Source organism: Lutra lutra, chromosome 10, assembly GCF_902655055.1.
Source record: "Lutra lutra chromosome 10, mLutLut1.2, whole genome shotgun sequence".
Taxonomy (NCBI): Eukaryota; Metazoa; Chordata; class Mammalia; order Carnivora; family Mustelidae; genus Lutra; species Lutra lutra.
Window position 1 is genome coordinate 96,842,591 of NC_062287.1, and position 20,812 is coordinate 96,863,402.

Here is a 20,812-nt window from a genome sequence, read left to right on the forward strand (position 1 = left end):
TAATTCTTCAAGGGATTTTTTCCCCCGATAGATCTTGGACATGGACACTGTTAATTTGTGAGTTTCTTGAATATTTTTAAGTGCCTCAGCTTGTTCTAGTACTTCCTAGGTGCAGCCAATTTCAAGGGATAGTGAACTAAAGGAGTTCAGTGGGGAGTTTTCCCCAAATCGGTAATACAGAACCAGAGAGTCTGTAAGCACTCAAGTTTCACAGGCAGGTCTGCGAACAGGATGGAGAGAGCTACGTGCAATAGTGTGCATGCCCCTATAAAGGACACGCCTCCCTAAGTCAAGTCAGACTTCGACTGCAGATAACGCACTGTATGGATCTGGGTCCTTGTGTCAAGTGACACTTGTACAGTTATTTGAGCAGACAGTAGGAATGCCATATTCCCTTGTCAGCCCCAAAGGAAAACTTGGTATGCCTGAATGATGGAGACTAAAAAATCCAGCAGAAGCATAAAATGGATATACTCTACAAATGCATATCCTGAACCCTCTCATGTGGCCACACATGAGTAGCAGCTGCTGGCTTACCAGAGTGACTGTGTTTTTTGCCACAATTTGGACAGCCTCTGCCCCAGGCCCAGTGACCTTACTAGACGTCTGGAGGTTGACTGGTGTGTTCTGCACATCAGTGCTGAGCACAGCCTTCTGACTGTTGATGGCGGTCACCATAGCAATGGTAGGTCTCTGGCCCACAACAGAGGCAGGCATGGTCGCAGTTGCTGCTTTCAAGACGAGAGGTAGTGTCTTTGTGGTAATCATAGAAGCTGTAGTTACAGTCTTCTAGGAGACATGGAGAACAGATATTAGGACACTGAAGTGTGACCCCACTAAACAATATGCTGCTAATCCCCAGAAGAAAACAAAGCAATGATTCTTATAATCAAGTTTCTCAATATAACAATATTTCTTTTGTTTACATACAGCACACTTCTTACTGTAGAGAAAGATAATCTCTAGTTTGTGCCAGAGTTTTCAAACTTAGCTTTAAGTTCATAGTCATAACTGCAGATAGATATGGGCACAGGATTTTCAACAATGAATGGGGTGGGTTTACAGGTATAGAATGTAAGTGTACCTATTTATCTACTTCTTTTTTTTATTCTTTGCTTGTTCTCAATTTAAACTCTGCAGAGGTTGCAAATCAATGGGGTACACAACATCTCTATTTTTAATTGCTACAACCTCATCGATATGAAGCCTTCATATAATTCTGGTTATCTGCCTCCTGTGACACAAAAGCTGGGATGAAAGGACAGTGTCTTTTCATTCTTTTGCGTGTCCCCCTAGAGAGGAGGAAGGGAAGCTCACATGAGGGTTACCACAATGGTTGCCTCAGAGGCAGTAAATCCCAAACTCTAGAAAATAAAACCTATTAACCACCTAGTATAGTAAATACCAGCTCTTGACACCAAAGGGCTGAGAGTCACTAACTACAATCTTCTCTCTGGAGAGCTGCTGCAGAAGCAATCAGAGATCCGGTGAAACATGACAAAGTGGAAACAAACACCTGTGTTTCAAAAAGCCTTACAGATCAGGGGTGCCTGGGGTGGCTCAGCTGGTTAAACATCTGACTCTTGGTTTTGGCTCGGGTCATGATCTAGGAGTCATATGTTGAGCCCCGAGTCAGGCTTGGCACGGGATGTGGAGCCTGCTTGAGATTCTCTCTCTCCCTCTCCCCCAGGCCCTTCGCCACTGCTTAGGAAAATAAAAATAAAAATTAAAAAAAAAGCCTTATGGTTGAGAGGACGAACAGAGGTAACAGGACTTGCTCCTCCACTAGTGCTGAAGCTCTGCAGCTGTAGTTTCTAGACTTCTTACTGGAGTAGGTAAAGGGAACAGTTACAAAACAAGAAAATGCAAACAACCTTATTACACGGCACACGCACCTATCCAGTGCCGTTACTCACTCAAGATCCTCGAGACCCAACCGTTTCAGGAACACGGAAGTGCAACCAGAACAGGCTGGTTCTGAGTTTGGTACTACTCCACCTTCTTCTTCTTACTCTATTCTGGCACTGTCCAGTTTGGTAGCTCCCAGCCACACATGGCCATTTCAATCCAAATTAATTAAAACAAAATAAAATTAAAACATCAGTTCCTCAGCCACACTGTCCACATTTCAAGTGCTCAAAAGCCACTTGTGGCTAGTGGCTACCAAACCAGACAGCAATTTCCAACACTGCAGGAAGTTCTGCTGGACAGCACTGATCTAGACCAGTGAAAAGGACCCCACTCTCCCTGAAACAGATCTGGACAAATCCCCTCGTGCATTTCTAGTTCAGTGACTATGTCAGTACTTGTGTACTAAGTTGGGGTTTTTTGGGGGAGGGGATAATTCTTTACTTCCATCTTCTGCCTGAAATACACACATACATCATCTAATTTTTTAGTATCTCTACTTCCTTTCAATGAAAACAATTAGCAATCTGGCCTCATCTATCCCACTGCAGCCTACAAGCAATCTTTATTAATGCTTATAACGAAAATCACCCAAATCTTTGTTTCCTCTTCTCTAATCAACAAAACAGGCATGTCTCATTCTCCTTGCCAGTGCCTCCTCAAATGTGAAATGGGAGTAAAAGGAGACCACTGGTATTTATTTGGGGGGCGGGGTGGGGGTTCATCTACTATTAATGCAAGATGAAAACCAAATAAAAGCTAAATGCTGTTTATCATTAGAAATATTACATTAGTGTAAGAGAAAGGACCGACTTTATATTGCCAGTTATTTGTAGTAAGTGTTTTTAACCCAGTGTGACATTAGCCCTATCTTTCAGTTTAAGACATTGAAATACAAAGACCTTTTCAAATGGTGAACAAGTCACACCAGATGGCATTCAATCTTGGTGCCAACACAGGTTATGGAAGCAAAATCTCTCATCAGCAGAACTCACTGACATGGATTTTAAAAAACAATTGTGCATGCTGTTACTGCTTTGAAAGAGGTCATGTACTTTTGTTTGAAACATTGTTGGTTCAGGTAAATTACTATCAATATTTTGAATCACCCTAAAGCGATTATTCTAAAAAAAGTCAGTGAAACCTCCAACTCACCTGAATTACATACTTACCATTAACTGCAACACTTAAAAAAAACCTTAAAACCTAACAAGTTTGTTGACATCTTAGGTTAGCATCTTATTCCCCTTTATAAATATTTAGTTATGGCTAATTTCACAACATGTACTCCAGCAGCCATATAATTCTCTGAATGTAAAGGTGTAGTACTGTCTAGTACTATATTCACTGATGAAAACTTTTTGGAAAATACATTAGCTAACCACTTATTCACACCAGGCATCAACAGAGGTATTGCTTAAATCCTTCCCTCTGGTCTGGTGCTTATTCTAAGTGCTTGGAGATATAAACCAAACTCTTGGGAGTGTTAGAGTTTAGATGACAAAAAGAAACTACAATTTTGAAATCCAAACCTAACGACAACCTCTGACTTGTTTGGCAGGAAGGAGAGAAAACACGGGAGAGGAAAGGTATCCAACAACAAAGAAAATGATGTTTTTGGAAGCTGTGAGTAGTCCCTGGCTGGTTGATGCTGTCCAATTGTGACTGGCTTCCAGATAAGTGAGCAGTTTCCCCACAGCGTCATGAAGAGGTTCTTTAATTTTGACAAAATCTAAACTGCACCAACGAGAAGTTAATGCAGAAATACATGGCATAAAGCACTAAAAATCCTTTTATTTTATTTTTTTTGGCCAAGTTATTGTAGTTTACCGGCAAAGCATGCGGCAAAGCATGTTGATTTAAAACAGACTGCAATGAAAAAAATAAATAAATAAATAAATAAAATAAAAAAATAAAACAGACTGCAATGAACAAATTGGAACCACCAGGGGTTATTACTACGGGCACTAGTGAACTTCCATCCCCAGTTTAGGCTATTTTCATTTAATTTTGAATGGCAAGTAACTGTTGCGTACTCACATGACTACAAATAGAACCAACCCACTCCTCTTTTGGTTCATTAGGATTTATTTTCTATTTGGTTTCATTAACTGTTGCTTCATTACATTTGTATTCCATCATTAAAAAGAACACAAGTGTGAATGTGAGTTGAAGGGTATACCTGCATTCAACTCTACTAGTGTTTCATTTTTTTTCTGTGAATGGAAAAAATTTCAAAATCTACCTACAGGGATGAATTTGAGTTAACAAAGTAAAGGGGACCGGTCCCCCCACCCCCCATGCCTTGGTCCCTGCTAGCCACCTGACTCAGAATAGAAAACATTCCCTGCCAAGCACCTCCTGTTTGCCCGTGCTGATTGCTGCTTAATACTCCTTTCCAAACTTAGATATTTAACATATGCCATATACAACTTCTCAGTTGTCCTTGACCTCATGGACCTTAAAGGACTCCCTTTGCCCAAAACTAACAGTTCTGCCATCCACTGGAGGGCTTCTCCAAGCTAGCTTCTTTCTGCCTTTCTGGCTTTATCTCCCCTCTCCATTATTGCCCAGAATCCACACCTGAGCCACATCAGTCTCTGCTATTCCTGGGACACACATTTACTTCTGGTCACATAGTTGTCTACATCTGTGATGCTCCTCCCCTCTGCCCTATCGCTAAAATCTCACTGATCTGTCCACATCCTGCTCAAGTGTCACCTCATCCGTGAAGCACCTCTGATCTCTCTAGTTAAAATTTACTCTTCACTAGTACTTTCATTTTATTCTCTTTTTTGGCTGTTTACACTGTCTTCTTTTCTAAATTTTTAATATTCTTGTTTTTGAATCCACCTTCTTCATTGCCGAGCACAGTGTCTGCATATAATAGAGACCCAATAAAAATTTACAGGATGAATGAAAATGATAATATACCAGATTCTAGGCAGGGACCATGACCACCTCTTTGTATACCAGAACCTAGCACATGGAAAACACCCAATAAATACTGATTGACAGGGGCGCCTGGGTGGCTCAGTGGGTTAAGCCGCTGCCTTCGGCTCAAGTCATGATCCCAGGTCCTGGGTTCGAGCCCCACATCGGGCTTTCTGCTCAGCAGGGAGCCTGCTTCCTCCTCTCTCTCTGCCTGCCTCTCTGCCTACTTGTGATTTCTCTCTGTCAAATAAATAAATAAAATCTTTAAAAAAAAAAATACTGATTGACAGTTTATTGTAAAGACAGAAACCAAAAACTTAGAGGGTCTTTTGGCTTTTAAAATTACACATCTGCATTTAACAAAACAGAATAGAACAGAACAAGCTTAGCTAAATCAATTAAATATATGGTAGGTGAGCTACCAGCTGCCATACAACACTGTTTTGGGGCTAGCCCTTCGCCCCCTTCTATCACTCAACATCCCACAGCAGCACAGAACTCAGACTACTAGGAGGGAAGAGCTATTCTAAGTATTACATAAGTATTTCCTCTAATTTGTGGGACACCGAATGTTACTTAACAGAAAGTTTCCATGGGTTAAGAGAGAAAACTCCTACATACCAGGAAACAATGAATTCTACCACACTCTTTCCCTGTAGACACTTTCTGATGAAACTGTACTTTGCAAAGAGAACAAACTAATCAATTCCAATAAAAGTAATCTGATAAGCAATCCTCCAGAAGAAACAGAAGTCCTGGTCGGGGGGTTTTAAAAGTCAGTTTGAATGCTTCATTTTCAAAGAGCCCTGGAGTGGAGATTATGGTAAAATTTATGCTCCAGCTATCTGATTTACAACAGGAATTACTCTTTTTCCTACACTGGGAGCGTTTTCTATAATGTTGGCATTTCATTTTTTGGTACTATACAGTAGTACAGAAGAGCCATGAATGGACAGACGTTTTCACCAGAATATCTGGGTTCACATCTTGGCTCTACCACACATACTATCTATATGATTTTAGATAATTACTTCATCTCTCTGTGTCTTGGTTTTCTTTTCTAAACAATAAAAACAACAAGAACAATAATAATACCTTCCTTATTAGGGTTGTGGTAAGGACAGTGTATGTTACATATGTAAAGCACTCAGGAGAGTAGCAGTTTACAGTAACCTCGATTAAATGTCAACTATCTTTACTAATCTTTAGTATTTTTTACAAGTAATGTATTCCTCACTTGAAAAGTGTTCTATGTGAATCAGCCCAATGTCCATAAACAGTGATTAATCAAGCAAACTATAATCTCTTTCTCTATGTATACAAAGACCTGGGACTGGTGCATAAAGGATGCCCATGCTTGCATTTCAGAAGATCCCAACGTCTTTGAAATCATGTGCAAAAATGAGTGTTATTAGGTGTGAATGTGTACTGTTCTGGAGAGAGGATCCACAGCTTTCACCAAAGTCTTAAAGGGGTCATGATCCCTAAGAATCAAGAACCACTGCTCAACCATCCCATCTTAAAAGGTATGCCCACATTACAGGCAGGTGTGTGGAGATCAAGCCTGAATAGTTTGCGCGCGTGTGTGTGTGTGGTGTGTGTGTGTTCCAATAACACTTTATTTATGGATGTTGAAAATGGACTTTCATATACTTTTCATACAAAATAATACAAATACTATGAAATACCTTTAACCATTAAAAATGTCAAAAACATTTGCTTTGAATAGTTTTTCTAACTGAACATTATTCCCAAATATGTCCTTTTTGTGTATTTTGCCTTACTGTCCTTATATGCTAGTTTAAATGCCCCCTTCAGCAAAAACATCTGCACAACTATACCAAGTTAGAATGTTATCAAGCCTCCAGTTCTTAGTTCTAGTTTGGACCTGTAGCCTTCCATTTCCATTCCAGATTTCCTTCAATATATTAGAACAAATTCATATGCTCTGCATAATGGAAACACATCACCCTTCTTCTGAATGCCTTTCTACCTAGTTCACTTCCACACCTAACTGCTAAGAGTTCCAGCAAAACGATTTCAATGGAGGCAGAGTCACACGGACTTTTAGAACAGGTGCAAAGAAATACTTCCAGAAAATGCAAAATAAGACCTTAGTTCTGTTCTAACACAGAGAAGTGATTTTTCTTTGTCACTGACTACCTTTCCCCTCTTCTTTGGACAGGTGGGAAGTCATTTGACTTTTACTCCTCAGTAACACCGTTTCCTTCTGCCAGGGAATTTCAAGGGATTTTTTACCCCAGTGTATAGTATAAAAAAGTAACCACAATAACTTTTGTCTAGGGCTAGCTGAGCTTAGTACTGAAAGGGGTCCCAGCTCTACATGCCTCATAATAAACCAGCCTAGCGCAGGAAGCCTGCAGGGCTTCCGCCACACTTTTACCTGGGAAGCGGTCAGGCTGGGAGAGGGTGCAGCCGACTGGGCGTGGTGGTGGTGGTACTGCGGCGGCTGCTGGAGCTGCTGGAGGGGTTGCTGCTGTGCTGTTTGTAGTTTGTTTTCAGACTGTGGCAATGGCTGTATTTGGAACTTGTCTGGTTGTTCTTGCTTCACTATCAGGTTCTTCCGTAGCTGTTCAACTACCCTTTTCTACCCCATGGAGACAAAAAGAAAGACCATGTATCAGAGTATTGTCCTGTCAGCTCTGTGACGTGTGCAGCTACACACCTCTGACATTGTTCTGTGACCAGCTTCACCTAAAACTTGTGACATCTAAAATTTACAGATGCGACACAGGAGGAGAAACCAACAGCACAGGAAACATTTTTATAGCTCAAGGGAGACGGAGCCACAGAGAGGACAAGAGAAGATAATGGACTTCATACAGCAGAGCTCACATTTCTTGACCATCATTAGCCTGGTGTGCTGGGCTGGAAGGGCAATATCGTGTGGCCACTAACACCAGACTCTGGAGACACAGACTTCCGTTTTGCTATTTACCAGCTCTCTGATGTTCATCAAGCTACTTAACCTATCTGTGTCTCGATTTCCTGTTCTGTAAAATGAGGTGATTAACAATATCCTTGGGGTTCTTATGAAGACCCTACAGGCTGCTGGATGTAAAGTACTCACAACTGTGACGGGCACATTGCTGGTGGTTTTACTTTTAGTATCTGGTAACACGAACATCGGCCATACTAATTTTTGTTATTCAAACATCATGTATCGGTTTCAAACATTAAACAGACTCTTAAACAGAGAAACCCTGATCTCAGAAATATGCCATACAAAGAATACTCATTCTAAATGACTCAACTGTGAAACTCATGAGCAGGACCTCTTTGCTGGGATAGGATCTGCGGAAATGTGTACATTTGTTTAGGCAAAGGAGGGATTTAGTTACATGGGATAAAAATTTAAAAACTGAAGTTTCTTGAATTTTCTACATCTTATCCAAATCCAAGAAAAATATGTATTTGGATACTTTCATTAATATATTTCAAAAGAACATAAGCTCCATGAGGGCAAGGACCTACTTTGTCCACGATTACACTCAGGGCTAGAACTATGTAGCTTAGTAAATGTCTCCTCACAGGATGTGTAAAGTGATGGGGAACCAGAGACCAGCAAATGACTCAGGGAACATGTCCTATAAAACAACTGGGGGCCAGACTGGGGCTGCCTCTCTGGGCCTAATGGCTGGAAGCAAGTGTAAGCAGCACTCTTCATATACTTTCAACTGAGCTCACCAGCTGAGGTTTGTTATTTCTGATAAAATAGACTGTCATTTTCTAATACAGATCACGAATGAAGAAAAATAAGTAAATGAAGATCTTTAAATAAAGGGTTAAGTGACACCATATGGCCAGGCTGACTTCAAATTCCCCTTACGATGCTAACCAACTTCATTGCACATATCCTCTAAAGAACCCAAACTTATAAGGTTACTTGCTTAACATATTTGAGCATTAAAATATTTATAAAATGGATTTTTAAGAACTTTTAAGTCAATACAAAATATATTATTGAGAGAATCTTTTTGTATTTTTATTGATTCTTTTTAGGCAATGAAAATATCATATAAAGGCCAATATGGGGGGGGGGGGTCTGCTAAACTTTATATTCTGTCTTCACTGCCTCTTTGAGTAGTTAAATTTCACAAAGAAAAGAAAAAAGGATGCAGAGTCCAAAGTCTCTGCAGAAACCATCTGTAGAATAATAAAAATGCAAATTAAAAAATATCAAATTCTTATAAAAAATTAACTTAAGTCTTAAAGTCCTATTTCTCAAGTATAAAAAGATAGAGTAATTGAATTGATACAGTTTAGGAGAAGGGCAAGAAGTGGCAGTGGTGCTACAGATAATTTTGAGTATCACAGATAGATTTTATTGCGTGGTGACTTCCAGAACATTAAGACATTTAACAATTAAATCATTACTTTAAAACCATTGCTTTCAGTCCCCCTCCTTAACATAAAACCAGCACTAAGCAAACATAGTAACGACTAGCTGAAGTGTAGCATCGGTACACCACAAAAGGGACGCCAAGAACCTCTACAAAAAACCCCAGCTCAAATCGAGGGGAGGAGAGAAACCATGAGGAAATAATAGAACACAAATGTGACACCTGCCAAAAAATAAACTTTGAATAAAAAACAGCACAGGAAACGAAATAATTACCCTACCAGGCACAAAAGGAAAAGATATTTTTCCCCTCTACAACCGTCCCTGGGAAATACAGCGTGCTCTCCTACTTAACTGCCTAACTGGGGTAAACTAGAAGCAAGAGACAAAGCCCAGAACCCACTCCCAGCGTCGTGTACAACAGAAGGGAACAGTAGGGGAAAGAACGAGGAAGGAATGCAGGCTAGAGTACTCTGCAGCCATATGGCCAGAACAAGGTGACGACCAATCAGAACCAGAATCAGCAAAGTGGGAGTCAGTGAGTCACACTGCATTCACAACTGTTCCTCCCCCAGGGCCTGAAACAAAGCCTGTGGAGCCCATGGGGAGGCACAGGGATCAAAATACTTGCAAACTTACATTAGTCTTTGAGGGAAGGAAAAAGAAGGGGGGAAGAGAAGAAAGCTGTGCAGATGGGACACAGGTCAGATCATATGAGCCGGGTACAATTTTCTTTGAAAGAAGGCTCTGGTATGTTTTGGAGTGCAGCTGGGAAAAGCATTGCCCCTGCCCTCCTTTCTCTGTTACCATTAGAATGCCAAGCTTGCAGTTGTGCATGTCTATATAAATTTTTTTAAAAATGAAGGTCTGAGGGAAGCACTGACGCCTCCTGTCACTTAAATTTATCACTGCGTCTTGAAAACCGACGACCTGAAGTTAGGCGAGGTCTGAGGCAGAGGCATGCCTTGGGCGGCAGGCTGGTAAGGGAGGTGCCCTATGCTTTAGTCGGCTTTCCTAAGTTCCACAACCCAGCCTTGTTCTAGAGCTTAGTCCTGCAGCTCCGGCAAACACACCAGTCACTTTCACTCCAGCAAGAACCTGATCTGGATCAGTACCAGTTATGGGCAGAAGAGACTACAGCTATCAAATTTCATAAATTTTAGCTATGTGCTATCAAACAAAGTTCTTAAGGATCCTCTCACTTCCACAGGAAGTGAGCCTATACTTTTATTATTACGTGTTTTAAACAAAGAAATCATGACTTCTGCTGGTCATTAATGAAGGTTATACAAAGTAAACAATTTGGCATTTTCAATGTTATTCACATATAAAGGAAACCTTGAAATGTAGCTAATTATCTTGGAACATTAACTTGAAGCTTTGAGAAAAGGGCTAAGTGTCACAAACTGGCCATTTGTCACTGACTAATAAGTTAATGAAAGTTAAAAAGAAAAGGGGGTGAGGAAAGAAGGAGATGAGAAAGGAAAAGCTGTAAAGGATGAAGGCAGGAGGGAGGGAGAAAAAGCCAGTAATGTATCACCTTCTTTCCTTAATATATTTCCTTTAAGAAAAGGCCAATGGGGGATGCCTGGGTGGCTCAGTTGGTTGGACGACTGCCTTCGGCTCAGGTCATGATCCTGGAGTCCCGGGATCGAGTCCCGCATCGGGCTCCCAGCTCCGCGGGAGTCTGCTTCTCTCTCTGACCTTCTCCTTGCTCATGCTCTCTCTTACTGTCTCTCTCTCAAATAAATAAATAAAATCTTTAAAAAAAGAAAAGGCCAATGGGTCTGGTGTCCAGAATGGCTAGCTAGTACTGCCCCCTCCAATCAATCCATCTGTCCAGAACCGCTCCATAAACCCCACATAATTCCAAGCCTTGGAGCCCCTTGACATTCCCATCACTAGGTTTTATCAGGGCTTCTCCAGACAGAAGAGTTCACAGGCCTGTAACACTTCAAGTCACAGTTTCTGAGACAGGTAGTCACGGTGATCAATATTGTGACGTTCAGCGATACTATCAACGTGTTCACACGACAACAAGACAGATCCCAAAGAAAATACAGAAGTTTATAGGTATGACTCAACAGAAAATCGGGTTCATTCTTCAGTTATGTAAGTCGATCACTCCAAGTTCCATGGCACTGGTCAATACAGAAGGGAGATGGAGAGATGGCAGGACCCCCCGGCAATCAAGCCCCCACTTTATTTCCAGCAAATTCTCAAGAAGCTTTTAAAAATCTTCTCTCAGGGGCTCCTGGGTGACTCAGTCGGTTAAGCGTCTGCCTTCAGCTCAGGTCATGATCCCAAGGTCCTGGGATCAAGTCCCACATCTGGCTCCCTGCTCAGCAAGGAACCTGCTTGTCCCTCTCCCTCTGCCTGCCACTCCCCCTGTGTGTGCGCTCACTTGCTCTCCCTCGGTCAAATAAATAAACAAAATCTTTTAAAAAAAATCTCTCAAAAGAAGCTCCAGGTACCAGGCCCTGCCCTCCATACCTACATGTCAGCGATCCAGTCAGTTGCTCCACTTATTTGTGTTACATTCTACATTACCTGTTTTATATCAATTATGATAGGGCAACACCCACACAGACATCTTCTTTCATGGTACTGCCTTAAAAATTCATCCTTTGTCCCCTCCATCAATTAATCATACAATCTGAAAACAGAACCCACACCCTTCATGCCAGAGACCGAAAAAGACTTGTAACTTTTCACAAATCCAGAAAGTCAAGGACAAGTCTTACCTACCTTCCTATGTAAAACGCAGTGAAAAATTTTTCCGGGTCTTCAGACTCACCAATTGCTCAAATGAAACCAGCGATACTAAATTTTGGTGTGCAGAGAAACTACCATGGAGAAACTTACATTTGTTGAAGTCAAAATTTACTCAGAGATGGAAAAAAAAAAAAACCTTTCTACTATCCGACTGAAATTCAACCACTGCATTTATAAGCAATACCAATATTCTTCAACACTGAAGACACAGGAAGGAGATAAGGTAACAGTCTTCAGAATGCTACTACATAATTATCCTCTAAAGAATAGGGTATACGTTACTGTCATAAAATTAGTCACAAAATTAAATCCTGGGTGGGGGGGCACTTGGGTGGCTCAGTGGGTTAAAGCCTCTGCCTTCGGCTCAGGTCATGATCCCAGGGTCCTGGGATCGAGCCCCGCATCAGGCTCTCCGCTCAGCAGGGAGCCTGCTGCCTCCTCTCTCTCGCCTGCCTCTCTGCCTACTTGTGATCTCTGTCTATCAAATAAATAAATAAAATCTTTAAAAAAAAATTTAATCCTGGGTAAAAGGTACGCGTTATTAAAAGGAAAGAGAAAAATGCGGGAAATTTCTACCATTTTATGAATAAGAACACAAAGAAAAGACAATAAATTCAAAATCAGCCCCTTTCTAATGCAGTAAGTAAAATTCAAGGGAAGAACATACACTGAAGTTATTAGAGAGAATGTTCTAGGTAAGACACACAGGACAGAATTTTGACAGAGAGGAAGGAAGAGGAATACTGGAGGCAGCAGGTATAAAAATACAGTTAGCTAAAAATAACTGCATTTATTTGTTTTGTAAGGCACTAGAAAAGTTTTCCCCAAACTCTCTGATATTCAGCTTCATGGTTAGAATTAGGCAAATAGATTCTAACCTATAAAGCCTTTAAAAAAAGGGATGTGCCCTTTGAACATACCACCTGTTTGACAGAAGCATTACCTACAACCCCCTCACCTTAGACACAGAACCGGTTACTGTCTACTAACGAGGACCTGCTTGATCTTTGAGAGCTGCGAATGTTGATGCTTGTTTTAGAGCTCTGCAGAGCACCATGGAATTTGTACAGTACAATATAAATAAATTGAGGACAGCAGCAGGTGGAATTACCAGTTTTTTTTTTTTAATAAAGTTCAACATTCTCCACATGCATGCCTAACAGATGGTGGAGAACACACATGTATGTCATGGTACTGATTTTTGGCTTACTTTTTTTTTTTTTTAAAGATTTTATTTATTTATTTGACAGACAGAGATCACAAGTAGGCAGAGAGGCAGGCAGAGAGAGAGAGAGAGAGGAGGAAGCAGGCCCCCTGCAGAGCAGAGAGCCCAATGTGGGGCTCGATCCTGGGATCATGACCTGAGCCGAAGGCAGAGGCTTTAACCCACTGAGCCACCCAGGCGCCCCTTGGCTTACTTTTTTAATTAAAAATACATTTGTTGGGGTTTACTCTTCCTTCAAAACACACACGCACACACATACACACAATGATATTGAAATCAATAGGTTTCACATCCCATCTCCACAGGAAATTAGACCTTTTATTCATATCAATGGGATTATATTCCATGTCCATAGGGGATTAGAGCCTTTATGTGATGCCCTGATTGAAATGTGGTTTACATTTTTCTTACTTAGTTCATTCATGCTCTAACTGATAAACTTCTTATGCAGGACTATGAAAAACTGCTAAGATTGCCGTAGTCAGACTCTACCTAAACCTAGGGACCCTTCTAAGAACCTGGGAACTGCCTTTGTTTGCATCCAACAAGAAAGAGTGTAGCTGTTGTACTCAAGAGAGATATGTCCCTGGAGCACTATGGTTCTCCAGGATGTAACATACCCAGATGGAAGGGCGAAATAGTATAAAAGCAGAGAGAGACAAAAAAAAAAAAAAAAAAAAAAAAGAGCACTGCATGCTGGGGATGGTGGTTGTAAGATATTTCTCTACAATAAAAAACAAAGGAAAGCAAAATCAGAACCCATTTGGCTACAATTAAGATTTCTATGTTTGGGGCGCCTGGGTGGCTCAGTGGGTTAAGCCTCTGCCTTCAGCTCAGGTCATGATCTCAGGGTCCTGAAATGGAGCCCTGCCTGGGGCTCTCTGCTCAGCAGGGAGCCTGCTTCCCCCATGCCCCTGCCTGCCTCTCTGCCTACTTGTGATCTCTGTCAGATAAATAAATAAAATCTTTTAAAAAAAAATTTCTAGGTTTCTCTGAAGCACTGAGCTACACTGTCCTGCCTATTTCAGAAAAATATTGAGGATCAACTGCATTAATGGTAGGGAGTGCTTTAGAAAACTGTTGAGGGCAATGTGAAATTAAGGCATGATAATCAATGAGTAATACAATGTGTCTAGCAGGAACTTTTAACTGAAAGCAACAGCTACTTAAATGTGACTTTTACTTTCAATGTCAATTATATTTCAATGGCTTGATTTTTAACATCTAGTAAAATATTTTTGTGTTAGTTTTTTTTTAGCAGGAATCACCAAAAAAAAGTACAGGATTAAGAAAGAGAATGCTACCTGTTGCCTTTTTGTCTCAAAAGTCAAACACATTAGAGAATATTTCCCTGTATAGAAATCTAGGTATGGCCCAGGTTTCCTATAGCTCTACAGCGGTTCAGGGCCATATTCTGAAAGCATAAAATAGATGTCCAATTTAAATGCAACCTGACCCAGCAAACACCCTAGATATAGTAATGAGAACAGCAGGAAAAAACATAAGAACCATTTATAATCTACACAATTTAGCTGCTTGCTAATACAAAAAAGTGCCTGAATCTTTGTGTTTGTACCACAATGAGATATGACACGGAGGCTATTAATTTGTAAATTAAGCTCCAGTTCATCAAAATGCATGCCCCTCTGTAACTATCTGTTACAGACCTGCACACACCATGAGCTTGTCATTCATCATTCCATGGCTCTATTCCACAACTTAAAAGGCAGCATTGCCTTGTTAATGTCAGAGCTGTCCCATACACTACAGAAATCCTCTCTTTGCTCTGTCCTGAAGCTGCTGTGCTTGGTTTTCCTCACAAAAGAAATATGATTGGAGGTTGCTGTGCAGTAGCTGTCCCTGACAAGTTGGATATGAAAATACAATTTAGGCACATACAATTTAAGTAATGATCCTAGAACAGGAGGAGGAAAAAGGGGAAACAAAACCAAAAACCTCTGTCATTTTGTGGGATACTGCTCAGATAAAAGATGGTGTTGCCTACCCCCAAACCTTAGGTACAATAAGAGAGAACGTAAGAAGTCCTCTTTTCACAGAAACACAGACAGAATAAGATGCTGGAAGAGGTAAATATAATAGACAACCAAATTCTATGCAGAATGCATGTACTAGGACACAAATCAATCATGTCTAAAGGCGAGGATCTTTTAACAATCCTTAATTCTGCAGTTTTATCTTAAAAGAGAGAAAAAGACAACAGTATTAGAACAATATACTATGTCAGGCTGGATACATCAAGTAGAAAATATTCTATGATGGAATGCAGTATTTTCCTTGCATGTGGAAAAAAAGTCTTACAAATCACTAAACACATTTTGAATTGGGAAGTATCTTAACAAAAGAACATCCTGAACAACACTCTTGATGTCTAAAAACATAATTGTTATCATCTGCCATCACAGCATAAACACATGGTTTTAGAAAGATTCCAAAGCTACCCAATGAGTGTCTCTTAATTTCACAAAGTATTTGCTATTTGGGTAGTTAATTTATCACCAAATATTTGTTACAATCACTTAAAGAGAAAAATGAACAGTGTTACAAATTTGCTTTCTGACAAGACCCCACATAAAACAACACCGAGGAAGCAATTCCATCACCTACGTAGGCTGCCAAGATGAGAGATGGGGAACTTCAAGGGACTGGATCCTCCAAGACACGTGACAAAAGATGATCTGCACTACTCTGTGTTTACTCTGAGTTTTCTGCATCAGAGACAGAAGAAACTTGAACTCATCTTTCAGAATTTCAGAGCAGGTTTGCTTTTTTGTTTTAACTTGTCAGTACCAGAAATTTTATTAAAGAGAGCTAGAGATTCAGCAATATAGAAGAAAAGCATGAATAACCTCCTAATGAATAAAAAGCATTTGGTTAAAAATTTAAGTATTTTATTAAATCTTAAGTGTGAAGGAAAACATTCTTCACAGGCTATGAAAACCATTAAATCCAATCCATGAATCTCTATATGAATATTTAGTGTTCTCTCTCTCTCTCTCTCTCTCTCAAACACACACACACACACACACACACACACACACACACACACACACACACACACTCCGAGGTTTAGAAAAGATGGCATGGCTGCAGTAAAGATGATGTGTTTTTATATCTTTTTTCAGCATACTTCTTGGTACTAAATGGAGCTCACGCTTTTCACCTCTACTGTTCTCCAGTTTCCACATCCAACAAAATTACTGAGGTACAGGGTCAGAAGAGAGGACACTGTACTCGATGTAAGATCAGTCCCTTGATTTTTAAAATTAGATTTTATTTTTTAGAGCAGCTACAAATTCATAGTAAAGTTGAGTGGAGAGTACAGATACCCTTCTCCCTCCATATCAACATCCCCATCAGAACAGTACATTTGTTAAAACTGATACACCTGCACTGAACACCTCATTATCACCCAAAAACCACAGGCTGCACTAGGATTTACTCCCCATGATGTATATGCTATGCATTTTGACCAATGTACAATGACATATGCCCACCACTGTAGCATATGGGACACTTTAATTACCCCAAAACCCCTCTGTGCTCCCTCCCACCAACCCCTGGCAACCAATGGCCATTTTACTGTCTCCATAATTTTGCTTTTTCCAGAATGCCATATTGTTGAAGTCATGTAGCAGGGAGCCTTTTCAGATTGGTTTCTTTCACTTAGTAATACGCATCTTAAGTTTCTTCTTGTCTTTTCATGGCTTGATAGCTCATTCTTTAAGCACTGAATAATATTCCATTGTCCGGATGGGCCACAGCAGTTTCTTTACTTTTAGATATAGTCTAATATGGCACTGGTGAGTTCTAAATGGTCACAACAGAAACAACAACCATCTTATCGGATAGATACTGCCTGCCAGGTAGGACACACTGAGACCCTAGAGCATCTGCGTGACTTGACCTAAGTCTCAAGCCAGGGGTAGAGTCAGACTTAACACTTCTAGTTCCTCATATCTAATTCCATATCCACCCCTTTTCCCCCTGCCCCAATTATTTTACCTGCTGGTAAGGACTAAGAGCCCTCACATCTATATACTACGTAATATAACAAGCCACAAAAGCACCTCATAAAAAATCTTGAGATATATATCTCTTATATGTATCACCCACTTTTAGGAAAAATAAGTAGAGAGGTAGTATTATGCAACAAAAATAATACAAAGAGTCCAAACAATCTGGGTTTTGGTCTCATATTTGTCACTAAGTCATATCTGTGAACTCAGGTAAGTTATTTACCTATTCTTGGGCTCAGCTTCTCTCAGTCTCCAACATTCTCTTCTGTTAAAATTCTGTGTATCTCTGAATGGCAAGAATACAATCTCTAGAGCTATACTTCTTGTAAGTGCTATACACAGAAAACTAACGCTCATAATGATGACCTTGACACACACTACAAAGAAACTAAATCATTAAAAAATGTTTCATTCTGAGATTGAAAACTCACTGTCAGGTAATGTACATGAATGAAGTGGGCCACCTATGAGATAATAAGGAGTGATAGGGACTAAGGTCAACTCGAGAGGGGGGGCCCTGTCTGAAGGCACTGATGTAAGAGCTGCTTTCAACGCTGTGAGGCAAACAAAATCTCTCCGCCAGTTAGATTAAGCCCAGGGGCTACCAGTCTTCAATCCCTAGACAATAATTACAACCAGTGAACTGTAGTTACTAGGAGAGAAATCAGCCATTACTTAGAAAAATTTTCAACAATAGGAGGTGAGTCAAAAAGGATTTCAGATAACCAGAAAATTAAAATGGCTTCCTGGTTAATTAAAATTTACCACTGTGAAAGGGCTGGGATGTGACTTTCATGGGAAAAGGTACAGACATACAATGCCAAGTAATCAATGGGCACTGAGAAGAATGTGGTTAAGATAACATATCTGGAAGATAGGAGAGAGATAAACAACTACATACAAAATATACAAGAATGACAAAATTAATAATAATGTGTCCCAGAAATGTGCTGACTTTTTCAAAATAGCTCAAAATACCTCACAGATAATTTAGTCCCCTCCCCGTCCTGTCGCACTGACTTAAGAATGAACTGGAATCAGTTTATCTACCACTGAACTGTGGCTGTCTCTAGGGCTGAAGAAAGCAGCTGCTTAACAGCCACATTGTAGAGGTCAGAAAAATGAAAACTGCCTTGTTGAAGCTGTCCAGGGAATTACAGTAAGCAAAATGTGATCATCAAACTTGGAATCCAACCAGAACACTAGAAACACCTCCTGCCATTTAACTGGTTCTCGTTTTTGAGTACTGAGAGTTTTCAAAATCATTTAATTTACATGATTAAGAAAAAAGGAATTCATGTTACAAATACATGGATTACTTGATAAATTTTCAAGAATTCTACTTTCTGAACGAACCCTAGATGAAAAATGATGGTCCCGTTTTCCACAATTTTCCTAATGATGTGATATTTTTAGCTTAAGTAGTCATTCGTACATGTACCTAGCACTTCACACTTGTAAATTCTCATGCCCTCTTAGCAAAGAAGGTTTTCACAGCCATGCAGGGTGGATTAAAGCAAGTGTCATAGATTCAGACAGGGAAACTGAGGCATGCGATAACCAATGGCCAACCAACAGTTACCTAATAGTAAAAGAGGCACTAGAATATGGGATCCTTATCCTCTGGAAGCTAGTTTGAATGAAGCTCTGTTCACTGAACAAAGAGCTGGAGCTCATTTGTCTGAGCCAACACTTCTGGGGCTGACAGGAGGTTGGGTGATATCCAAGTGGACTGACTGAATGGAGAATATACTGGTGTGGGGAGATGAGCCAAGGGGGAGAGATGTCCTTTGCTGGACATCAGTGTCTAGATACAGTAAACTGCCAGGAAACAATGACAGGCTGTTGAAAGCCAAGAAGGAAGCTGTGCAACAAACTGATGGGGCCAAGCAGGAGAGAAGCCAGAGGATGCAGTCAGGGTTGGAAATGTGACAGCCAGAGGTGAGGCATGGATAGCTTAAGAGATCGGACTGGAGCAAATCACACTGACGATGCCCACTCTGGGGCACGTTTCCTATAAACTGCTCCGAGCACTTGAAACGGCTAGGAATGTTCTTAAAAGGGATGGGGCAGGGCGGGATGACTTGCTCCAAAATGCCAGAGACTGTATTTCTGTCATCAGAGATACTCTCTCTGGCAGCTGAGCAGGGATACACGCTGAAGCCAAACCAGCAAGAACGATATGTGTCTTCATCTATGAAGTGTGATGGACAATGTTAAGATTCTATTGCTAACCTTCTACCTCGAGCCAAAACTTCAATTCTGTAACAATGACTTCAATCTAATAAGTGGAATGGATGCTAGCAACATTTAAGCTGGTGAAATGTTGGGATTCCGGTGGGTTTTTTAAGGAGTATAATACCACAGGAAACTTTACATATCAGCCACTAATACAAAGCTGGATTTAAAATTTTTACTCACTAACAGATTTATCCTCCTGCCATAAAAACCATACAGCTATTTTGCTTTTAAAAGAGAACACAGATGATCAAAACCCATATGCAAAGGGGATGGGAAATAACATTATAAACCACACAGAGACGTTTTAAAATCAGCCTCCCCACTTGTAGAGCTGCTACGAGGAAGGAAGCCTGACTGCTCCTCCCCCGCCCATCATGCAAGACCAGGGCTCAGTCAATAAGCCGGCTGTGTGAATGACACAGCCATCACTTCTGCTGAGTCTCCACAGACCTCATGGATGCGATGCTGCATTTACTTATCTCAGTAGGCAGCACCGCCTTGCCAAGAGTGGCTGTGTTTCAGACTTGGTAAGAACAAGGTGGCGGGGGTTAAGTTGCTGCTGCATGGTCTGCGACACCTTATTTCAACTCTCTGCTGAGCTGGCAAAAGCACTAAATCAACCCAGCCCCACAATCCAGCTCTGCTTGCCCTTCAGCCATTCCAGTAGCAGGACGACTCTGCAACATTCACTGACAATGTGACACACTAGGAACACAGATTCGTCTCATCATCACACCCTTTGAATGTCTCCTTCGTCCTTCTCTGTCCTTGTCTCTCCCAGCTGCAATTTTCCTTACTAAATATTTGCTGTGATATTTTCAACTGAAAGACGTAAGGATCGAACCCCAGCTTGAGCCTGCAGAAATGTGTGTAATCTTTATGCTACTTGTAGATCCTGGGAGAAAGACCTGTTGGGTGGTACTTGAGCTTCCTACAGTCCACCTCTGTCTAGGTGCTGAGAATGAGGAGGGGTGACCATTTTCATCCCCTTTAAAAGAACCCAGTTGAGGGGCGCCTGTGTGGCTCAGTGGGTTAAAGTCTCTGCCTTCGGCTCAGGTCCTGATCCCAGAGTCCTGGGATGGAGTCCAGCATTGGGCTCTCTGCTTGGCGGGGAGCCTGCTTCCCCCTCTCTCTCTGCCTGCCTCTCTGTCTACTTGTGATCTCTGTCAAATAAATAAATAAAATCTTAAAAAAAAATTAAAGAACCCAGTTGATTTAAGGATGGCTGTGAGGGCAGGTAAGATGGACCTTCTTGGAAAAAGCAAGGATATTTGTCATCTGCTGGATACGGTGGAATGGACCTACTCGTGTGCAGGCTGTCAGCCTCAC

General features: G+C 40.8%; 1 protein-coding gene and 1 long non-coding RNA gene across 20 annotated transcripts in view; both read right to left on the reverse strand.

Annotated features, from left to right (window-relative positions):
• Nucleotides 1-20,812, reverse strand: part of PHF21A (PHD finger protein 21A) — a 195,675-nt gene that overhangs the window by 47,370 nt on the left and 127,493 nt on the right. For 17 of the 19 annotated variants that reach the window (XM_047693821.1, XM_047693818.1, XM_047693802.1 and 14 more), the window contains 2 exons: nt 7,247-7,450; nt 538-789 (listed from right to left, as the gene is read on the reverse strand). In XM_047693821.1, the coding sequence (XP_047549777.1) occupies nt 538-789; nt 7,247-7,450 (456 nt within the window). The remainder of the gene's footprint in view (nt 1-537; nt 790-7,246; nt 7,451-20,812) is intronic. The other 2 variants (XM_047693820.1, XM_047693813.1) reach the window with 1 other exon arrangement.
• On the reverse strand, nt 799-7,234 carry LOC125080024 (uncharacterized). The gene is made up of 3 exons (XR_007121197.1): nt 6,164-7,234; nt 4,762-4,764; nt 799-3,532 (listed from the first exon to the last, which is right to left on the reverse strand). It is a non-coding gene; the product is annotated as an uncharacterized LOC125080024 (long non-coding RNA).